Source organism: Passer domesticus, chromosome 7, assembly GCF_036417665.1.
Source record: "Passer domesticus isolate bPasDom1 chromosome 7, bPasDom1.hap1, whole genome shotgun sequence".
Taxonomy (NCBI): domain Eukaryota; kingdom Metazoa; phylum Chordata; class Aves; order Passeriformes; family Passeridae; genus Passer; species Passer domesticus.
The window spans coordinates 59071703-59087869 of record NC_087480.1 but is presented as its reverse complement, the minus strand read 5'-3'; the positions used below and the strand labels follow the sequence as shown (position 1 = coordinate 59087869).

The 16167-nt window shown below is 46.0% G+C and overlaps 1 protein-coding gene and 1 long non-coding RNA gene across 3 annotated transcripts in view; one reads left to right on the top strand and one right to left on the bottom strand.

The window, feature by feature from the left end:
* Positions 1-16167, bottom strand: part of LOC135305414 (uncharacterized) — a 161418-nt gene that overhangs the window by 131672 nt on the left and 13579 nt on the right. For both annotated transcript variants that reach the window (XR_010366600.1, XR_010366601.1), the window contains exon 2: positions 938-1073. This is a non-coding gene — a long non-coding RNA (uncharacterized LOC135305414). The remainder of the gene's footprint in view (positions 1-937; positions 1074-16167) is intronic.
* JUN (Jun proto-oncogene, AP-1 transcription factor subunit) lies at positions 6245-8234 on the top strand. The gene has a single exon (XM_064429031.1). It carries the CDS (start codon positions 6616-6618, stop codon positions 7558-7560), a length of 945 nt encoding a protein of 314 aa, XP_064285101.1. The 5' UTR covers positions 6245-6615; the 3' UTR covers positions 7561-8234.

Here is a 16167-nt window from a genome sequence, read left to right as displayed (position 1 = left end):
TAACTGCTCCCACACCATGACTCCAACACAAATGACTGTCATCCACAGTGAATGTTTCCATTTGAGTTACGTGAGCAGGCCCTCTGTAAACTTCCCCACAGGCTCCACCACACTAATCCCTGGGAAGGAGCAACCTGCAGGACCTACTTTCACTGTTGAATGCTTTCTCTGTTTGTTGCTCCTCCTGTCAGAGCCATTACCCGAATTCAGACAGGTGTCCTTACATCTGTCACCCAGCAGCCACTGCTGACATTCAGGACAGGAACTCGCTGTCTGTGTCCAAGCCTGAGCCCATGGCACAGAGCAGGAAAGCTCTGAGTGCTCCCTGGAAATCCCTGAGCTCTGGGCTGCTTTTCACTGGGCAGCTCTGGTCTCATGCAGACTCGCTTCCTCCCCTTCTCCTGTTGCAGGTACTGCTTTATCCCAGGCTGCCAGGAGCCTGCTGTGCCAACAGCTGCTAAGACAGAGCAAGGTGTCAACTTTGGCAGGATGCCAGATCATTTATTAATTAAAAATTTAAGCAGTCTGAATCTGTCCTGAGACCCTAATCAAAACGGATCTATTTTACCCAGGGATCTGAATGGTTAAATCCAGGTATTCAGAGGCTTTCAGTCACAACTGGCAACTACAAATAAATCCATTTTGTTGACACTACTGTCTGTTTATTGAAATACCCAAAGACCACAAAGCTAGCTTCAGTTCTCTGCAGTGAAACCTCACCTCAGTAATACAGGAACATATGCACACTTCCAGCAGGATCTTTCCCCCTGAACACAGTAAATATCTTTTCAAAGGCATTCACCTGCCTCCCCAGCACTCAGCATCAATATGCTTCTATTTGTATGGTACATTTTTCCTGCTGCCAGCTCCCAATGCCAAGCAGAGCCGTCTGCTTGCCATATGCCACCCGTCCTCCAGTGCCTCCTCTCCTGCTTACCTTCCCCCTCTGGGCTCCCACTGTGGATCAACTGCTACTCTGCCAGCCTTCTTGGTGTGTAGAGGATTTTTCCGACTGCAAGCTCCACGGGATGGGAACTCTGCCCAACTCTCTATTTCCCGGAGCACCAGCTAAGCTGTGGTATAGAAATAATGAGCGCAGAGACATTATTGGTGTGACATTTAGATTTGTAACATCCCAAACATCCTTCTAGAGGAAGGTGTCCCTGCCCAGGGCAAGGGGGTTGGGACAAGATGATCTTTAAGTTCCCTTCCAACCCCAGCCATTGAAGGATTCTAAAATCATGGGAAGCAAGGCCCCAGGGCTCCTTTCAGACTCATCTCTAGACAACGTGATTAACTTCTACTTGCTCAGGGTTTTGATCAAAAATTTAAAAATACACACAGGTGTTTGAATACAAAATTATAAAGTTCATTACTTATTTGAAAATATATTTCTGAGCACTTGCAGTGAGCACTGAAATCCTCTATAGCACAATAGTGAGAAATGTAGTATAACTACTGAGTGAAGAGGTCATCCCATCTACTTTAGAGACAATCATATCACATCTTTCATTCAGATGTTGCTGCACATCAACATCCAGGGTTTGAATTGCTCAGGCAGCATTCCTAGGAAAATGGAAGATGTTTTTAGTGGTTCCTCCCTCACTTCTGCAGCCTTTCTGTGTGTTTACAGCACTGCTGTCCTGCCCCAGAGGTAACCCAACAGGTCTTGCAAAGCCTCCTAACTTTGCCCCACCTCCATCATTCACAATCTTGTCTCTGTAACCTAGTCATTTTCCCCCATTCCACAAACTATTAGTTTCAAAGAAATCCAGAGATTAATTAAAATGATTGGTGGGATGAGTAGGTGAGGGGGACAGGCTAAAGGGCTTGACAAGAAGAAAGATGAAAAGGACTAAGTGCGTATGGCTTGGTTATGCGATGACTAATGGAGGGTGGAGGAGATGGACACGATATTCATTTACAAGTGCCTGTGGTTCTGAAGAGCATTTTTCATGTGCAAAATGAAGACTCACTCAAGACTGGCTGGGATTTTTTAAGAGTTTTAGTTCCAGGGTCCTCCACATCAAGTCGTGAGTCCCACTCTTCCCCCAGCCTATGCACACCCTTCCTCTGTGTCCCCAAATGTATTGATTTGTTTTTATTTCAGCCTCAATTCCTGGATCTCCACCTGGCCACAGGAGTCCTGCTGGGAGCAAAGAGCAGGAGGAGAGGCCACGGAAGCCGGGGGTGGATGAGGTGGCAGCTCTGCCACGCCTGTGCTACGCTGCAGACTTGGACCCACTTGAACCGAGGACGCAAACACGCCCTGAGGAACCGGCAAGGGACCGGGACCAGCAGAACCTGGGAGTGCTTTTACTGCCACTTGGCCTGAGGAAACTGTTCCTTGTACCCTCTCACCCCCACCTCAATGTACTGTGCCTTGATGGAGTAAATAAGAGAAAAATCCTCGTGCTTTCTGACTCTTCAAACTCTTGTCTCCCCCAGTTGGAGAAAACTGGTCTATAGTAATTCCTCAAGCAAGTGGAAAGCAGTGTGTGGAAATCCAGCAATTCCCAGTTTTATTCACTTTAACATGTGAAGAAGGATAACACATTTGGAAAGTGTAAAGTCCTTTTTTTAAAAAAAAAGAGAGAAAAAAAATTATATAATAATTTTCTATATAATAAAGATGTTATGGAAACTTCTCTGAGGAGAAGAAAAAGCAAAACAGTCTTACATGTCTAAAGAAAATTATATATTGAAATATTTAATATACATGTAATAAAACTATATGGAAAAATGTTATTTTTTCTGTGAGCACTCTTTCCAATGTAAAAAAAAAATCAGAAGCTGACATTTATCCTTTTTTCTTTCCTTTTTTTTTTTTCAAATGATTTTGAAATAAGTCAAAAGCATTTGAGATGCAGGAAAGAAACAAAACAACAAACCCATTTATTCCTGGACACCAAATATAATTTAGACGGATGTGGCGTGTGTAACAAATTTTAATTTGTCCCTGAAAAGCCATTTAATTATTCAGATTATCTGATTGCCTCACTCAGGCTTCTATTGATTGATTAGAGAAGTTTATAAATCAAAATGTGCATTACTGCTGCTCAACGCATCGGCCTCTCAGAAATACAGGGCAGGGATTGGCAATTCCTAGCCACAAGTTTGTTTATTGAGCCATGTAAATGGCTCTGGTTTGTACCTGGGTCAGGAAGTGTTCCTTCATCCTACTAAAGGAATATTTTCTCAAGGATGTCAGGAAAGGGGGAATAAAAGCCCGGAATTAATAGGTGTTTAATAAATCAGGGCATAGCCACAGCTCCTTGGCTAATGGCCATGGAGGATCACTGTCCATGGGTCCCACCTCTGATCTGCTCCAGTCTGAAGGTCTCAGTGCTGAACTTGGCACTCAAATCTCAGCCAAGCCCTCCCTAAGGTCCCCAGTCAGGCAGGAAATCCCCTGGGAGCTGCCAAGAGCTCATCTTTGATTTCAGCACTCTCCTGCTCCCCACAACCTTCACGAGCACCTTGACTCTACTGCAGCCTGGACCAAACAACCTGCAGTGAGCAGCAATTAGTGTAATGAGTGTCCCCCAGAGCCACGGCCTCAGCTCCTCACGTCCCCAGCAAACTGGAATGTCTGCTCCTGAAACCCCACCCCTGCAAGAGGAAGGAAGTGCAGAGCTGAAATGGGTGGAGGGAAAAATTAAATTAAATTAAATTAATCCCTCCATCCCGATCCAACCCTCACTGAAGGTAATCAAAACCTTGCATTGATATCAGTGGGCTCCAAAGGCAGTTTTTCAGGTTATACAAATCTGTAATAAATAGAGTGGTTTAAGCTATGCTGAGCATGTTCCTCATAGTCTGAACTTTGCTTTCTAGGACAGAAGAAACATGCAGAAGAAAACCCCAAAAGATAAAACAACACAACCAATGAAATACATAAAGTTAATCAGAATAAATTTTATTAGTAGTATTTGTCTGTACAGCAAATTAATTGTATGGCTTCCTATGCACCAGATACCACAAACAACCTCCCCATTTTTAGCTTCATTTGGAAATATTTAAAATCTTTTATTTCAAAATAAAAAACCCCACACAATAAACGACTTCGAATTCAAGACTTAAGATTTCTTCCGATTTTCTTCCTTGCCCTTTATAAACATGAAAACTGTGGGGTGACACATTTATGTGCTATCTCTGGGGGTTCTAACACATCAAGGACGGCCCCATCAGGTCCGACGAGATACCCATCTCTGACAGGGGCCAGCAGTGGGTCCCTAGGGAGGCACACAAGCCAGGGATGCCCCCCAGGCACAAGTCATTTGCAGCTCCGGGATTTCCAGAGCCAGTGTAGATGCTCCGTGATTCACAGACCTTAAGTGATTTCTCTTCTGTGAATTCATCCAATCACGTTAAAATCCTCAGTCCCATTTTTTTCCCTCCACCCTTGCCAGGGAGTTCCAGTTCTCTGGTTTATTCCGAACCTGCCAGTTTCATTTGATGCCCCTTGGCTCTGGGGCCAGAAGAGTCAGCCACTGGTCTCTATTTATCTTGTATGTAAACATTAAAAGGAATTAAAGAACTGCTTCGAGTGCTCACTGCATGAATGAATTCCAGAGATTTTCTTATGCATGTGCAGTACCTTAGTGCTGTTTGGCTGAACAGTTTCTGCAGCTGAAGTTTGAGTTACCTGCAGCCCAGAGAGATGCTGCCTCTGAAGGCTGTGCAGACACCACCAGCACACAGGGAGCCCCCACATCCAGTCCCAACTTTGCATTTTGTTAACACACTGCATGTATTACTTCCATCATTCCAGTTAACACCAGTGCCCACCATGTGGCCAAAGTCAGGTGGGAACACCGGGGGAAAATGCAGAAGGAAAAAAACCCAGTGACTTCCAAGAGGGGAGCTGGACCTTCACTTTTCTTTCATAGCTGCTGATGTTTCTGTTTGCCCTTTCCTATACGGTAACCGGTAATTATGTCATTATATCCAGGAAAAAAAATAGAACAGGAGAACTTGAAAGTGTGTTTTCAAAACTGGACCTAAGTTTGTTAGCTTCACATATCGTGAGAAGGGATTGAAGCTGACAGACCAAGTTCTGCACTGACAAAAGCTGAGCAGCAGGCAACAGCTTCGCCTTGGAAGCACAAGGAGCACTTGTTGCACTGCTGGCAGTCAAACACACCGGAACAGCCCTGCAGCCCGTGCCACCCCGTACTGTCACCGTGCACTTTATTCCAGAGGTGTCTGCCTGGCAGCAATCCCACATCCCGCCACCCCGAGAGAAGGGTGTGTGCGGGGCACGGCAAGGAGAGCGAGTCCCTGTTATCAGCGCTGCGCCCGGACGCCGCTCGCTCAGGGCCAGACAGCTCCCATCTGTTGCTCCGAGGGGAACATGCCAGCAGAGACTTTTCTCCTCCGCCGCGATCCTTCGGCTCCAGCCCTTATTTTCCCTCCCGACTAACCTGCAATTCCACAGCAATACTGGGACACTGTCTAAAATTAGGCCGTCGCTGTCCCCTCCCCTTGAGGACGAGTTCAGAGAAACCCATCCGCAACCCGGCTTTTTCCTGTCGGGCTTTATTCCCCCGCGTGTCATTCCCGAGGCCGGGAAGCGGCGTCCCGGCAGTCCGGGGCGGCAGAGCCGTGCCGGGGGCGGTGCGGGGGCGAACCCCCGGGGCTGTGCGGGCGAGCGGGGACTCCAGCGGCGCCGCGGGGGCTCAGCGCGGGGCGGGCAGCGCGGGCTGGCCCCGGCGCCGCCCCCGGCGCTGCCTGGAAGCGGCGGGGGCGGCGGGACGGGGAAACCACGTGGGGCTCCCCGGGAGCGCCACCTGAAGGGCCGAGCCACCGCCGGGGGAGGGACACAGCACAGCCCGAACCGCGGCGGAGGCAGCGGCCGCCAAGCAAACAAACAAACAAACAAACAAACAAACAAGCGCACAGACGGACGGACGGACGGACGGAGGCGCACCGGGAGCGGCCGGGGCCGAGCGCGGCCTGCCCGTGCCGAGCCCGCGCGCGCGGGACGCGGTAACCAGATATTTCAAAAACAAAGACGTCAGCCCACACTGCCCCGCGCGCGCGCGCGGCCCCCCCCCCCGCCCCCCCGGCATTACGTCATCCCACAAGGCCCCGCGCGCTCAAGAAGCTTCTGAAGGGGGGGGTGGCCATGGCGACCCGGGCCGGGTCCGCGCGCCGGGCCCTGGCCCCGCCCCCCCCGGGGACGGGGCGGCGGCAGCCAATGGGGAGCGCGCGGGGTGACATCATGCGCTATTTTTAGCGGGCTCGCGGCCGCTGATAAGTGAAGGGCTGCACGGCGGGAGCGGGCGCAGAGCGCGGGGCGGGCGGGAGCGAACGAGCGCGACTGAGTGCGGCCGCCGGGACGGTGGAGCGGGAATAGCGCGGAGCCGGGCAGGGAAAGTACTTGTGGCGGCGGAGCGGCGTCCCGGCACCACCGGCACCAGGAGGAGGAGGAGGGCGGCGAGGCGCCCCGCCAGGCCGGGCGGGCTCTCAGCGCGGCGGCGGCAGCAGCGATCCAGTAAGGCTCCGCGTTTCTCCTTCCTCGGCTCCGCGTTCCCCTTCCCCGGGAGGGTCGGGGTGCCCGCGGGGAGCTGAGCGGCGGCCGGGCAGCTTCCCCTCCCCGGACTGTGTTCTATGAGTGCAAAGATGGAGCCTACTTTCTACGAGGATGCGCTGAGCGCCGGCTTCGCGCCGCCGGAGAGCGGCGGGTACGGATACAATAACGCCAAGGTGCTGAAGCAGAACATGACGCTGAACCTGTCCGACCCCTCCAGCAACCTGAAGCCGCACCTGAGGAACAAGAACGCCGACATCCTCACCTCGCCCGACGTGGGGCTCCTCAAACTGGCCTCGCCCGAGCTGGAGCGGCTCATCATCCAGTCCAGCAACGGGCTGATCACCACCACGCCGACCCCGACGCAGTTCCTGTGCCCCAAGAATGTCACCGACGAGCAGGAGGGCTTCGCCGAGGGCTTCGTGAGAGCTTTGGCGGAGCTGCACAACCAGAACACGCTGCCCAGCGTCACCTCGGCCGCCCAGCCTGTCACCAGCGGGATGGCACCTGTGTCCTCCATGGCCGGCAGCACCAGCTTCAACACCAGTTTGCACAGCGAGCCCCCGGTGTACGCCAACCTCAGCAACTTCAACCCCAACGCGCTCAGCTCCGCGCCCAGCTACAACGCCAACAGCATGGGATACGCGCCCCAGCATCACATAAACCCCCAGATGCCCGTGCAGCATCCCCGGCTCCAGGCTCTGAAAGAGGAGCCGCAGACTGTACCTGAAATGCCGGGGGAAACTCCTCCCCTGTCCCCCATTGACATGGAGTCACAGGAGAGAATCAAAGCCGAGAGAAAGCGCATGAGGAACAGAATCGCGGCGTCCAAATGCCGGAAAAGGAAGTTGGAAAGGATTGCCCGGTTGGAAGAAAAAGTGAAAACTTTGAAAGCCCAGAACTCAGAGCTGGCATCCACTGCCAACATGCTCAGAGAACAGGTTGCACAGCTTAAGCAGAAGGTCATGAACCACGTCAACAGCGGGTGCCAGCTCATGCTCACACAGCAGTTGCAGACGTTTTGAAGAGACTCTTCAGCGAGAACTGTGTGTTGTGGTACAACTAAAACAGGAAAAATCCAAAGTGGCAGAGGCGTAAAGCTGGTGGCAAAAGCTGAGGGCTGAGTCCTGCCTGTGCTCCGCGAAGCGCATGTGTGGAAAGACTGGCAAAGCCTTGGGCTGGAGCCGGGAGCGCGGCGGCCAGCGCGGCTCCGGGAAGTGCTGCTCCTGCTCGGATGAGATGTCAGATCTTCGTTTAACATTGACCAAGACCTGCATGGACCTAACATTCGATGATCATTCAGTATTAAAGGTTAAACTGCAATAGAAACTGTAGATTGCTTTATGTAGTATTCCTTAAGAAAAAAAAAAAAAGTGGGAGGGAGGTTTGTGGGAGGCTGATAAACAAAAAAAAAAGAACTGTTCTGCCTGCCTTCAAGTAAATTGTGTATGTACATATCTTTTTTTATTTTATTTTATGAAAGTTGATTAATGTCAATAAACTACTTCATGACTTTGTAAGTTATTTTTATGTTGTTTATTTGGGCACTGCCCAGTATTGTTTGTAAATAAGAGGCTTTTTTTTAGCACTCTGAGTTTACCATTTGTAATAAAGTATAATTTTTTAATGTTTCTGTTTCTGGAAAAAAAATTCTAGAAGGTTCTATTATATTTAAGAAAAATAAAATAATTAAAATGTATTTTCCCCTCACACTTTTTTTTTTGGTTAGTACCTTAGTTGGGAAAATGCCCTTTGGGCTGCACTCTGAAGGGTAGGGATTATGCTGAACTTACTCTGTAACTCCAGACATGTCCTGGGAAGGTGTGAGGAGGGGAGGGAGAAGCCAGATCGTCCTCACTAAACTCCTCCAACTTCTGGGGTTCTCCTGAAGCTGCATTCCCCAGCTGCAGCCTGCCTGCCTTGTTCTTGGGGCCCAGTTTGGATATCTGACTTCAGGCAGAGTTGTGGAGGGGTGGAAAGGCAGGGAACGAAATTGTTCCATAACTGGAGCAACTGGCTACTTGATCTGACATGTTTTTTATTAAATTAATGCCCTCAAGAAGATAAGGCAGGTGGTTGTATTAATAAAATTATGCTGTAGGCTTAAAAAATAAAAATATTCACCTTTATCCCTGTGTTTTCTCAGGTAGGAGGTGATTCTTGTCTGTTAATATTTATGACAATGCTGCTGTCAACAGTAAAATAAGTTTATAACCCTTCCCTTGTCTCTAAATCCTTTCCCTTTTGGTTCTAACCTTGGCAATAGAAAGGCTGGGAAAACTGAACCTAGTGGGAAATGAAAATAGCAACTTGTTGAAAAACAGCAACTCCTGTTGCTTGTTTCTAGCAATTTGCTGAAAACAGCAACTTCTCAGGTATTTTTTAGGAAACAATCCTGATTTTTAGTACGATGGCAATATACGGGAACAGCTCGGAAACGTGCTACTTTACTTGAAGGGGGGTGGGAAACAGTTTTATTACCAGGATTTTAAACACTGCACCCAATTAATTTTGTTTAATAAACCTATTTGAAGGAGACCAGATGTTTTCCTGTTTGCTGTTTGGAGCCAAACAGCTAAGAAAAATAGATGATATCAAAATCTGACAGAAAATATTAGAAAATCATTATTCTCCAACAGGCAGTTTTTTTTAAAAAAAGTCCTTTTTTCCTTAAATTTGAATATGCCTAATTTTGATTGAAGTGACAGTGTTGGTTAAGGTCACTTCAAAAAATGACTAGATAGTTCTGTATATAGATATTTATATATACACCTTTATTGTTATCAAAATGACACTCTAAAACTTGCCACTATTGTGGGTCAGTTCCTTACAGGAAGCAGAGAAGTGTCTTCCTCTAACTTTTTCCCCACCTATCACACATTTTATCCCACAAGGAGTTGTTTTAATGCTTTAAAGATGCTCATTTGGTGGTGTCCTTCCACATCCCAAGCACATGTCAAGGTAGGCACCGTTTGGAGGGTGTTTGCTGCTGTCAGAGGAATACAACTGTAACAACACCAGCCAAACAAAGGGTTACTAGGAGGATTCCCAAGTTTGCCAAGAGTACATTTTGCTGATGTCAGCAACCCGGAAGGTAAGTTGATTTTGACCATATGTAGGAATAGACAGCAGAGGGATAATACACAGCACTGCTGGGTGTGGTTTTACAGGGATTTAGCAAGTGCCAACTAGCAAAATAAGCAGGGCAAGGAGATTAATTACCTGCAAAGGTGCATGTTTAACTCTCAGCAGTGCTGGGTTCTGGAAGAGACGTTACTAGCAAGCATTTTGCTTAATCACCTAATTACGTAAAAAATAAATACATTACATAAAATACTATGTTAATTAAAGCCAGCTGAGTGACAGTCTGCTCCACCCTAGCCTCATGTGCACACACAGACATTCAGAAGTGCAGTTGTGTGCTCTGTCTCAGGGTGACATTCTGTGGAATGGGTGAGAGTTCCTGAGCCATGGCACTGCTGGCTCAGGGGGTACCACGGGTTGGGTTGTTCCTGTCACGCCAATGTTCCAGTGGTTCCACACACAGAATCTCAGTGCAGTGCCAGCGAGCTTCACAAGGAGATGAGGAGCACTTCAAGATGAGCCTTTTCATTGGTCCTTCATCACATGTGAGGATTAGCCTAAAAGAGGGCAAAGTAAGTTTATATTCTTTGCTCCTCCATCTGTTTTGTAAACAGTGCGGTGGGCCGGGAGCCTGTTGCTATCTGGTCCACCTCAGCCTAGATTAAAATTCAGCACTCTCAGTTTATTTCTGAGTAGATCACTGTGTGATCAATACACACAAGGGTAATGAAAGACCTGTGTGCGCTTATATGTGGTGAAATGCAAAGTTTTAACACTTACTTAACTGCCAAGACTAAAATTGCTTAATGCACTATGGGCCTTACTGCTACGAGGAATAGTCAGTCCTCTCTGAGATTCAGAGAGAAACTCTTTTTGTTGCCCCAGCTGTATTCACAAGGGAATATTTTGCAAATAACAGCATTGTGAACATGTATTTTGTTTGGCTGTGAGTGTTGTCAACGGATTCAGGAAGTGAAGTCAGAAAAAGGCAGGGTTTCAAACAGGGCAGGCTACACAGAAATGCCTGGGCAAAGAGCCTCTAATCAGAACAACATGTTTGGGACACAGGAATATTAATTAGAATTTGGGTCTCTATTGAAACCAATAGAAGTCTCACACTTCTATCCCATGAACAGAAGTGAGTTACAAAGAGGGGTTTGACCATCATTACTCACTAAATATTTTAAATTCAAAGTACTTTTCATGATAGGAAGAACAGTAACAATTTGACTTATTCTCCAGTGGGACAGAGTTAGAGTTACCAGCCACTTTCAGCCTCAGAACACAGTGGAAGTTTGTGCAGACCCCTGTGTATCTGTAGGTCTAAAAAAAATACCAACCTCAAAACAGAGGACTTAAATACCAGCCTAAGGCAGCACACACCCATTTAACAATGGAGTCCAAGGACTAGAGATTCCTCAGCTATCTCTATTTTATAGGGAGCTGTCTGGAAATCCAGACTATATCCCTCCAATCTATGTGAAAAATGGCTGACAGTTCTGTCCCATGCAGAAGTCTAAGAAATCCATTGCAATAATTACTTTCTGAAAAGCAGCTCAGGCTGGAACAAGCTCAGGCACTGCTGGAGAGCACCATGGCGTGGGCTGTGCCATGTCCAGGAGAAGCACAAGGCAGAACTGAAAAAAATCCACTTATCTTTAAAATCAAGCCTAGCACTTCTCTGTTCTCCACCTCTTCTTCCCTCCCCTTATTCCCAAGACTCCTGTGTAACAACATGGAGTTACCCACATCAAGAACTGAAACCAGTTCAGGCAAAGTTGGCTGTGTAGAAAATAAAAGTTGCAAACACCATGAGTGAACACAAAATATTGCTAAGAGGCAGATGGACAGCAAGGAAATATTTGAAATTACCATATACAAAAACCCCTTATGAAATAGAAGATACCTTAGGAACATCTGGCACCAGCTGAGGGACAGGGGAAGGAAGGTGGTATTAACCTTACAAGTAAAGAAAAGGCAACTTCAAAATGCAGATGGTTTGCTTTTTGGGAAGGTAATTCTTCCAGAGAAGTGCTTGTTCCTTGGAATTACATGCACTGCCAACACCAGAGCATGCACCCAAGGGCTGGTGGCCATCCTAATTCTCCACAGATGCATTACTGTTGACATGAACAGGATAATGCATCCTCTGAACAGAGAATGTGCTCCTTACAAAGGAAACTTGTAAAAAGTCATCATATAATTTACCGTGAAAGCCTCTGACTACTGAAACACTTTTAGAGGGGTTTTGCACAGCAGGGCCCTCTTTTCCAATTCTGCACATCATTCTTTGCAGTACTTTTTTTGTTAAGAAACAATGCAACTACAAAAATCAAATTAGATTTTCATCATGGTCCCTTCTGTCCTTAAATATCCGAAACACTAGAAGCACAGTTACAATGGGGAAGAATGGCTTTTTAAAAAGTTAATTAAATATTGAAAACACTGCTAATTTCCTTAGTTATAGAGTAACAACAGACATCAGGGGAAAACCAAACAAAAACCTAATTCAGAAAAATGAGCAAGTAATCTGCTTTTGAAATCTCATACAGAACTTGATAGGTCACGACTGCCCTGATTAATCCAAATCTCTGTAAAATACCTAGAAACTGTGAACAAAAGCAGAGGAAAACTTAGTATTTGTTTTCCTCAGTCTCACAATTATTTTCTGGTTTTGAGTCTTATATTCTCCAAGAAATCTCTAAGTTGAACCCTTAAACAAAAGGACGAGCAACTTGCTGAAAATTCTTCTGAACTGTGAATTTCATTCCTTATTCTCTTTTTAATTAAAACTAATTCCTGTGAGACCTGGCAGCATAATAACAGCAAAGATGTGGGAAACAGGATAGAATTCCAGCAGATGGAGCTCAAAAGCAAATAGTCCTGGAACCAGCTGCACAGATGCCTGGAACAGGAGCCTCTGCTTAGGTGGGGTAGTAGCCAAAAAGACTTCAGATGAAACCTGTTATCATACAAGTGCACTAAAAACAGAATAATTTTAACAGCTTTCCTGAATTCTTAAAATAACCACTGCAATGAGGAGGGAGATCCTGCATGATTTTAGTCACAGAATAAGCACAGTTACACCAGAGGACAGTAAGAGCTCAGACTGAGTGTCCATAGCTGTTTTTGTGAATTTTCTTCCCCAGTGATGGCTTTGCTGCATGGCTTTTAGGTGGCTGCTGTTAGCACACCTTTCTGCCTCAGATAACGAGTCATGAAAGCACACATGACACAGGGACCATCCAATACCCTTGCTGCTCAAACTCACAAAGCCTCTCTCTCACACAGCACTGTACTGAAAAGAGAAAACTGAACACTGAATGGATCACTGGTAAGTTTAAAAGCACGGCCAAGCACTACCAAAATTGTGGCCTACCTATTTCAAGGGATGTGATTCTCAAAGTAGATGGCTTTGTGTGGTGGCAAATCAAACCATCTCGGCAACTATGAAAAGTTCATTTTCACTCCAAAAGCAGTTTTAAAACATTCAACAGCAGCAAAACTTGTTAGCTGCTGCACACACCTCGCAAGCTCTGGAGGTTGTTTTATTTTCACCTTGAGAAATCAGACACAAAACTCCATAACACTTTAGAGATACAGCTCAGGATTTATTCAGTTTAACTTCTGACACCTAACAAAGCTGGGGTAGAGGCACCACAGGTTCTTGTTATAGAAAAGCACTGGCCCCTTCAGAGAGTGATCTGGATAAATTAAATTGCTGCTTGAAGTGCCTGTGCCTCAGCAACGAGGTTTTTTTTAAAACTTAGGAGCCTCCAGTCAGATAGGATGAAACCAGGGAGCAACAATTACCTGATTAGAATCAGGAGACATTCACTACATAGAACATTTTGCAAACATCCACCACGTGTTAGTGATGAACAAATTTCCATATGCAAAGCTTTACTCTGCTGCAGCCCATACATAATGTACACCTTTTTTTTCCTTATCCAAATCTTATCCCCAAATATTAACTGTGCAAAACTCCTTGCAAGAAGTAATTAAAAACAAGACTTACAATGAACCCTCCAGTGGTGTTTCAGGGCCCCAGTCAAGATATGATCTTTATCATGTTAATAATCACCAAGTGTCTGACCCAAATACCTGAAGGGGAAAAAAAGAATCTGAATTCTTCAGGCAAAATCCATCCCCAATTTTCTTGTTTGGCTCTGCTCTCAATCATACAGATTGTCTGTTCTCCCTGCTTCCTGACTGAACAAGATAAAGTATTTATAAGTACATATCTTTTAATTAGTTAAGCAAGTGCTTTAATATGCAGAATTCCATAAAAACTATGTAAAAATATACAGTAAGTGCAGCTGACTCCAAAACAGGAGTTTGCAGTTAGTCTCCAAAAACGTTACTGACCAAAACAACCCCTGAATAGTTAACACCAAATTTCCTTCTTTAAATGATGAATTGTAAGCAGAATTCAATGTTCTTTGCCCAGGTTGCCCCTCTTGAAGCAGAGATTTCTAACCAGTATCTTTCTGGCACAGCACAATTTCCAGTTTTCAGGAGTGTGACCTATGGAAAAGCAGGCAGCTTTTCTCTAGGCTGATATATCTGTGCTTTTAATACGCCACCATGGTTAAAGACTTCTGGATTTTATTTCCCACTTTTGCACTCCAAAAACCACCTCAGCTCAGTATATTTAGGGAAGTGGTCCTCACTACGCTTCAAACTAGTGACAGTTTAGGCTCTGTGTAATTTTGGAGAAGTAACAATAAAGTTGACCAATTTGGCTGTTTCCCAAAATACTGACAGTTAGCAACAAAATAGCACAAGTCCTGGAGATGCTGAATATCCCTGTTTTGGAAATCAGGACAGTGATAAAGGGAAGGGAAGGGAAGGGAAGGGAAGGGAAGGGAAGGGAAGGGAAGGGAAGGGAAGGGAAGGGAAGGGAAGGGAAGGGAAGGGAAGGGAAGGGAAGGGAAGGGAAGGGAAGGGAAGGGAAGGGAAGGGAAGGGAAGGGAAGGGAAGGGAAGGGAAGGGAAGGGAAGGGAAGGGAAGGGAAGGGAAGGGAAGGGAAGGGAAGGGAAGGGAAGGGAAGGGAAGGGAAGGGAAAAACACTTTGTACCAGGAGCTGGGCTTTTTATTAGACTAAATTTTCATTTTGCAAAAAAGTTACACAGCTCCATCTCTTTCAAATGGTTGGTTTCAAACTGGTCCAAGTGTGCACATCTGTCTTTTTGTGCAACCCAGGGCCTTGCTGAATGACCTCAGGTAGCTTTAGCTGGTGTTTGATGAAGGCACCAAGGAAGCAGTTCAGGTTTCTGTGCCAGTTTGTGACTGCAGGAGCCACTACTGCTGCAGGGGCTGCTGCTGCCAGGCAAACACTGACAGAGGCACCTCCTGCACTTAGGGAGCTCAGCTTTGATGTGTCTAAGCATTTTTAATACCCCGGTGTCAGCCTAAGCAACCACGTTTTCCCTTCTCCTTTTCTTTTCCAGTCTCTCTTTTTATGCTGGTAGTGCTTTTGGGAACATTTTACCCTGCACTGCTCCCTTTATTCTGTTAACCACAGAACTCTACAAATGCCTGAAATGAGAGGGAGCAACAGGGGAGGTAGAACACAAATGCAGGTACAGGCAGTGAGGATGTGGCATCTCCTGAAAGAAATGCTCACAGCAATATCCAGATTGCCACAGATCGAGCCAGAACTCCAGAATTCATTCTTCTCAATGGAACTTGCAGTACAAAAATGCCCAGACAGATTTTGCACCAGTTTTGCTAACTTAATTTAAGTTCACACTTTTGGTTAAACAAGCTCAGCTTCCCATATGGACAAACCTATAAAACATGGCTTGACTTTCCCAGGGAACATTTTTCATGCAGCCATTAACTTGAACAAGAACTGTGAGACATTACTGTACCTGCTTATGAAACTGTTTTTGTTAGATGACTAACTTTATGCATATATGTTTAAAATTATTTAAGAGGGCAGTGAGGTTATTATCCCAAGTCTTATAAATGGAATTTCTTGCACATGTTCCTGATATTGGCTCCCATGCCTGTTTTGAATTTACTTACAAAGTACACTACCACACCCACAATTAATTTCAAGCTATTTCCTTGGCCCCCTCCGTTTGCTGCATTATCATCCTCACGTGCAGAAACTGCTCCTGTGTTTTTCACTGCACAGGAAATGCCAGGCTGGCAGCCTGAGAAAGCCTTGGATTTAAACTAAATGTTAATGGCTGTTGCTGTGGTTGGAATGTGGCAACAATGAAAAGCTCTCACATTTAGGATCTACAACTCCTATTTGCCACTGGCAAAGCCAGTTAGGGTTCCAATCAATCTCTAAAGGTAACAATGACAACATAGGGACAAAAGCAACAAAGTAATGAGCTCAAGGAAGGAAAGATCTTCTGAAGTTACTATTTTTTTTTTCTGTTACAAACAGCCCAACTCTCAAACCTGTTGCAAAAGAGGAACACCAGCAGCTCGGTGGCACCTGATTTTCTGTAGCCTTTCTAATGGTGCTTCCTCCTGGAATTTAGCTCTCTGTGTTTTGACATTTGCCCAGCCCAATGTAATAAAGAAAA

Excerpts from the sequence above, each read along its gene's own strand:
- JUN (XM_064429031.1), top strand. The coding sequence starts at position 6,616 with ATGAGTGCAAAGATGGAGCCTACTTTCTACGAGGATGCGCTGAGCGCC.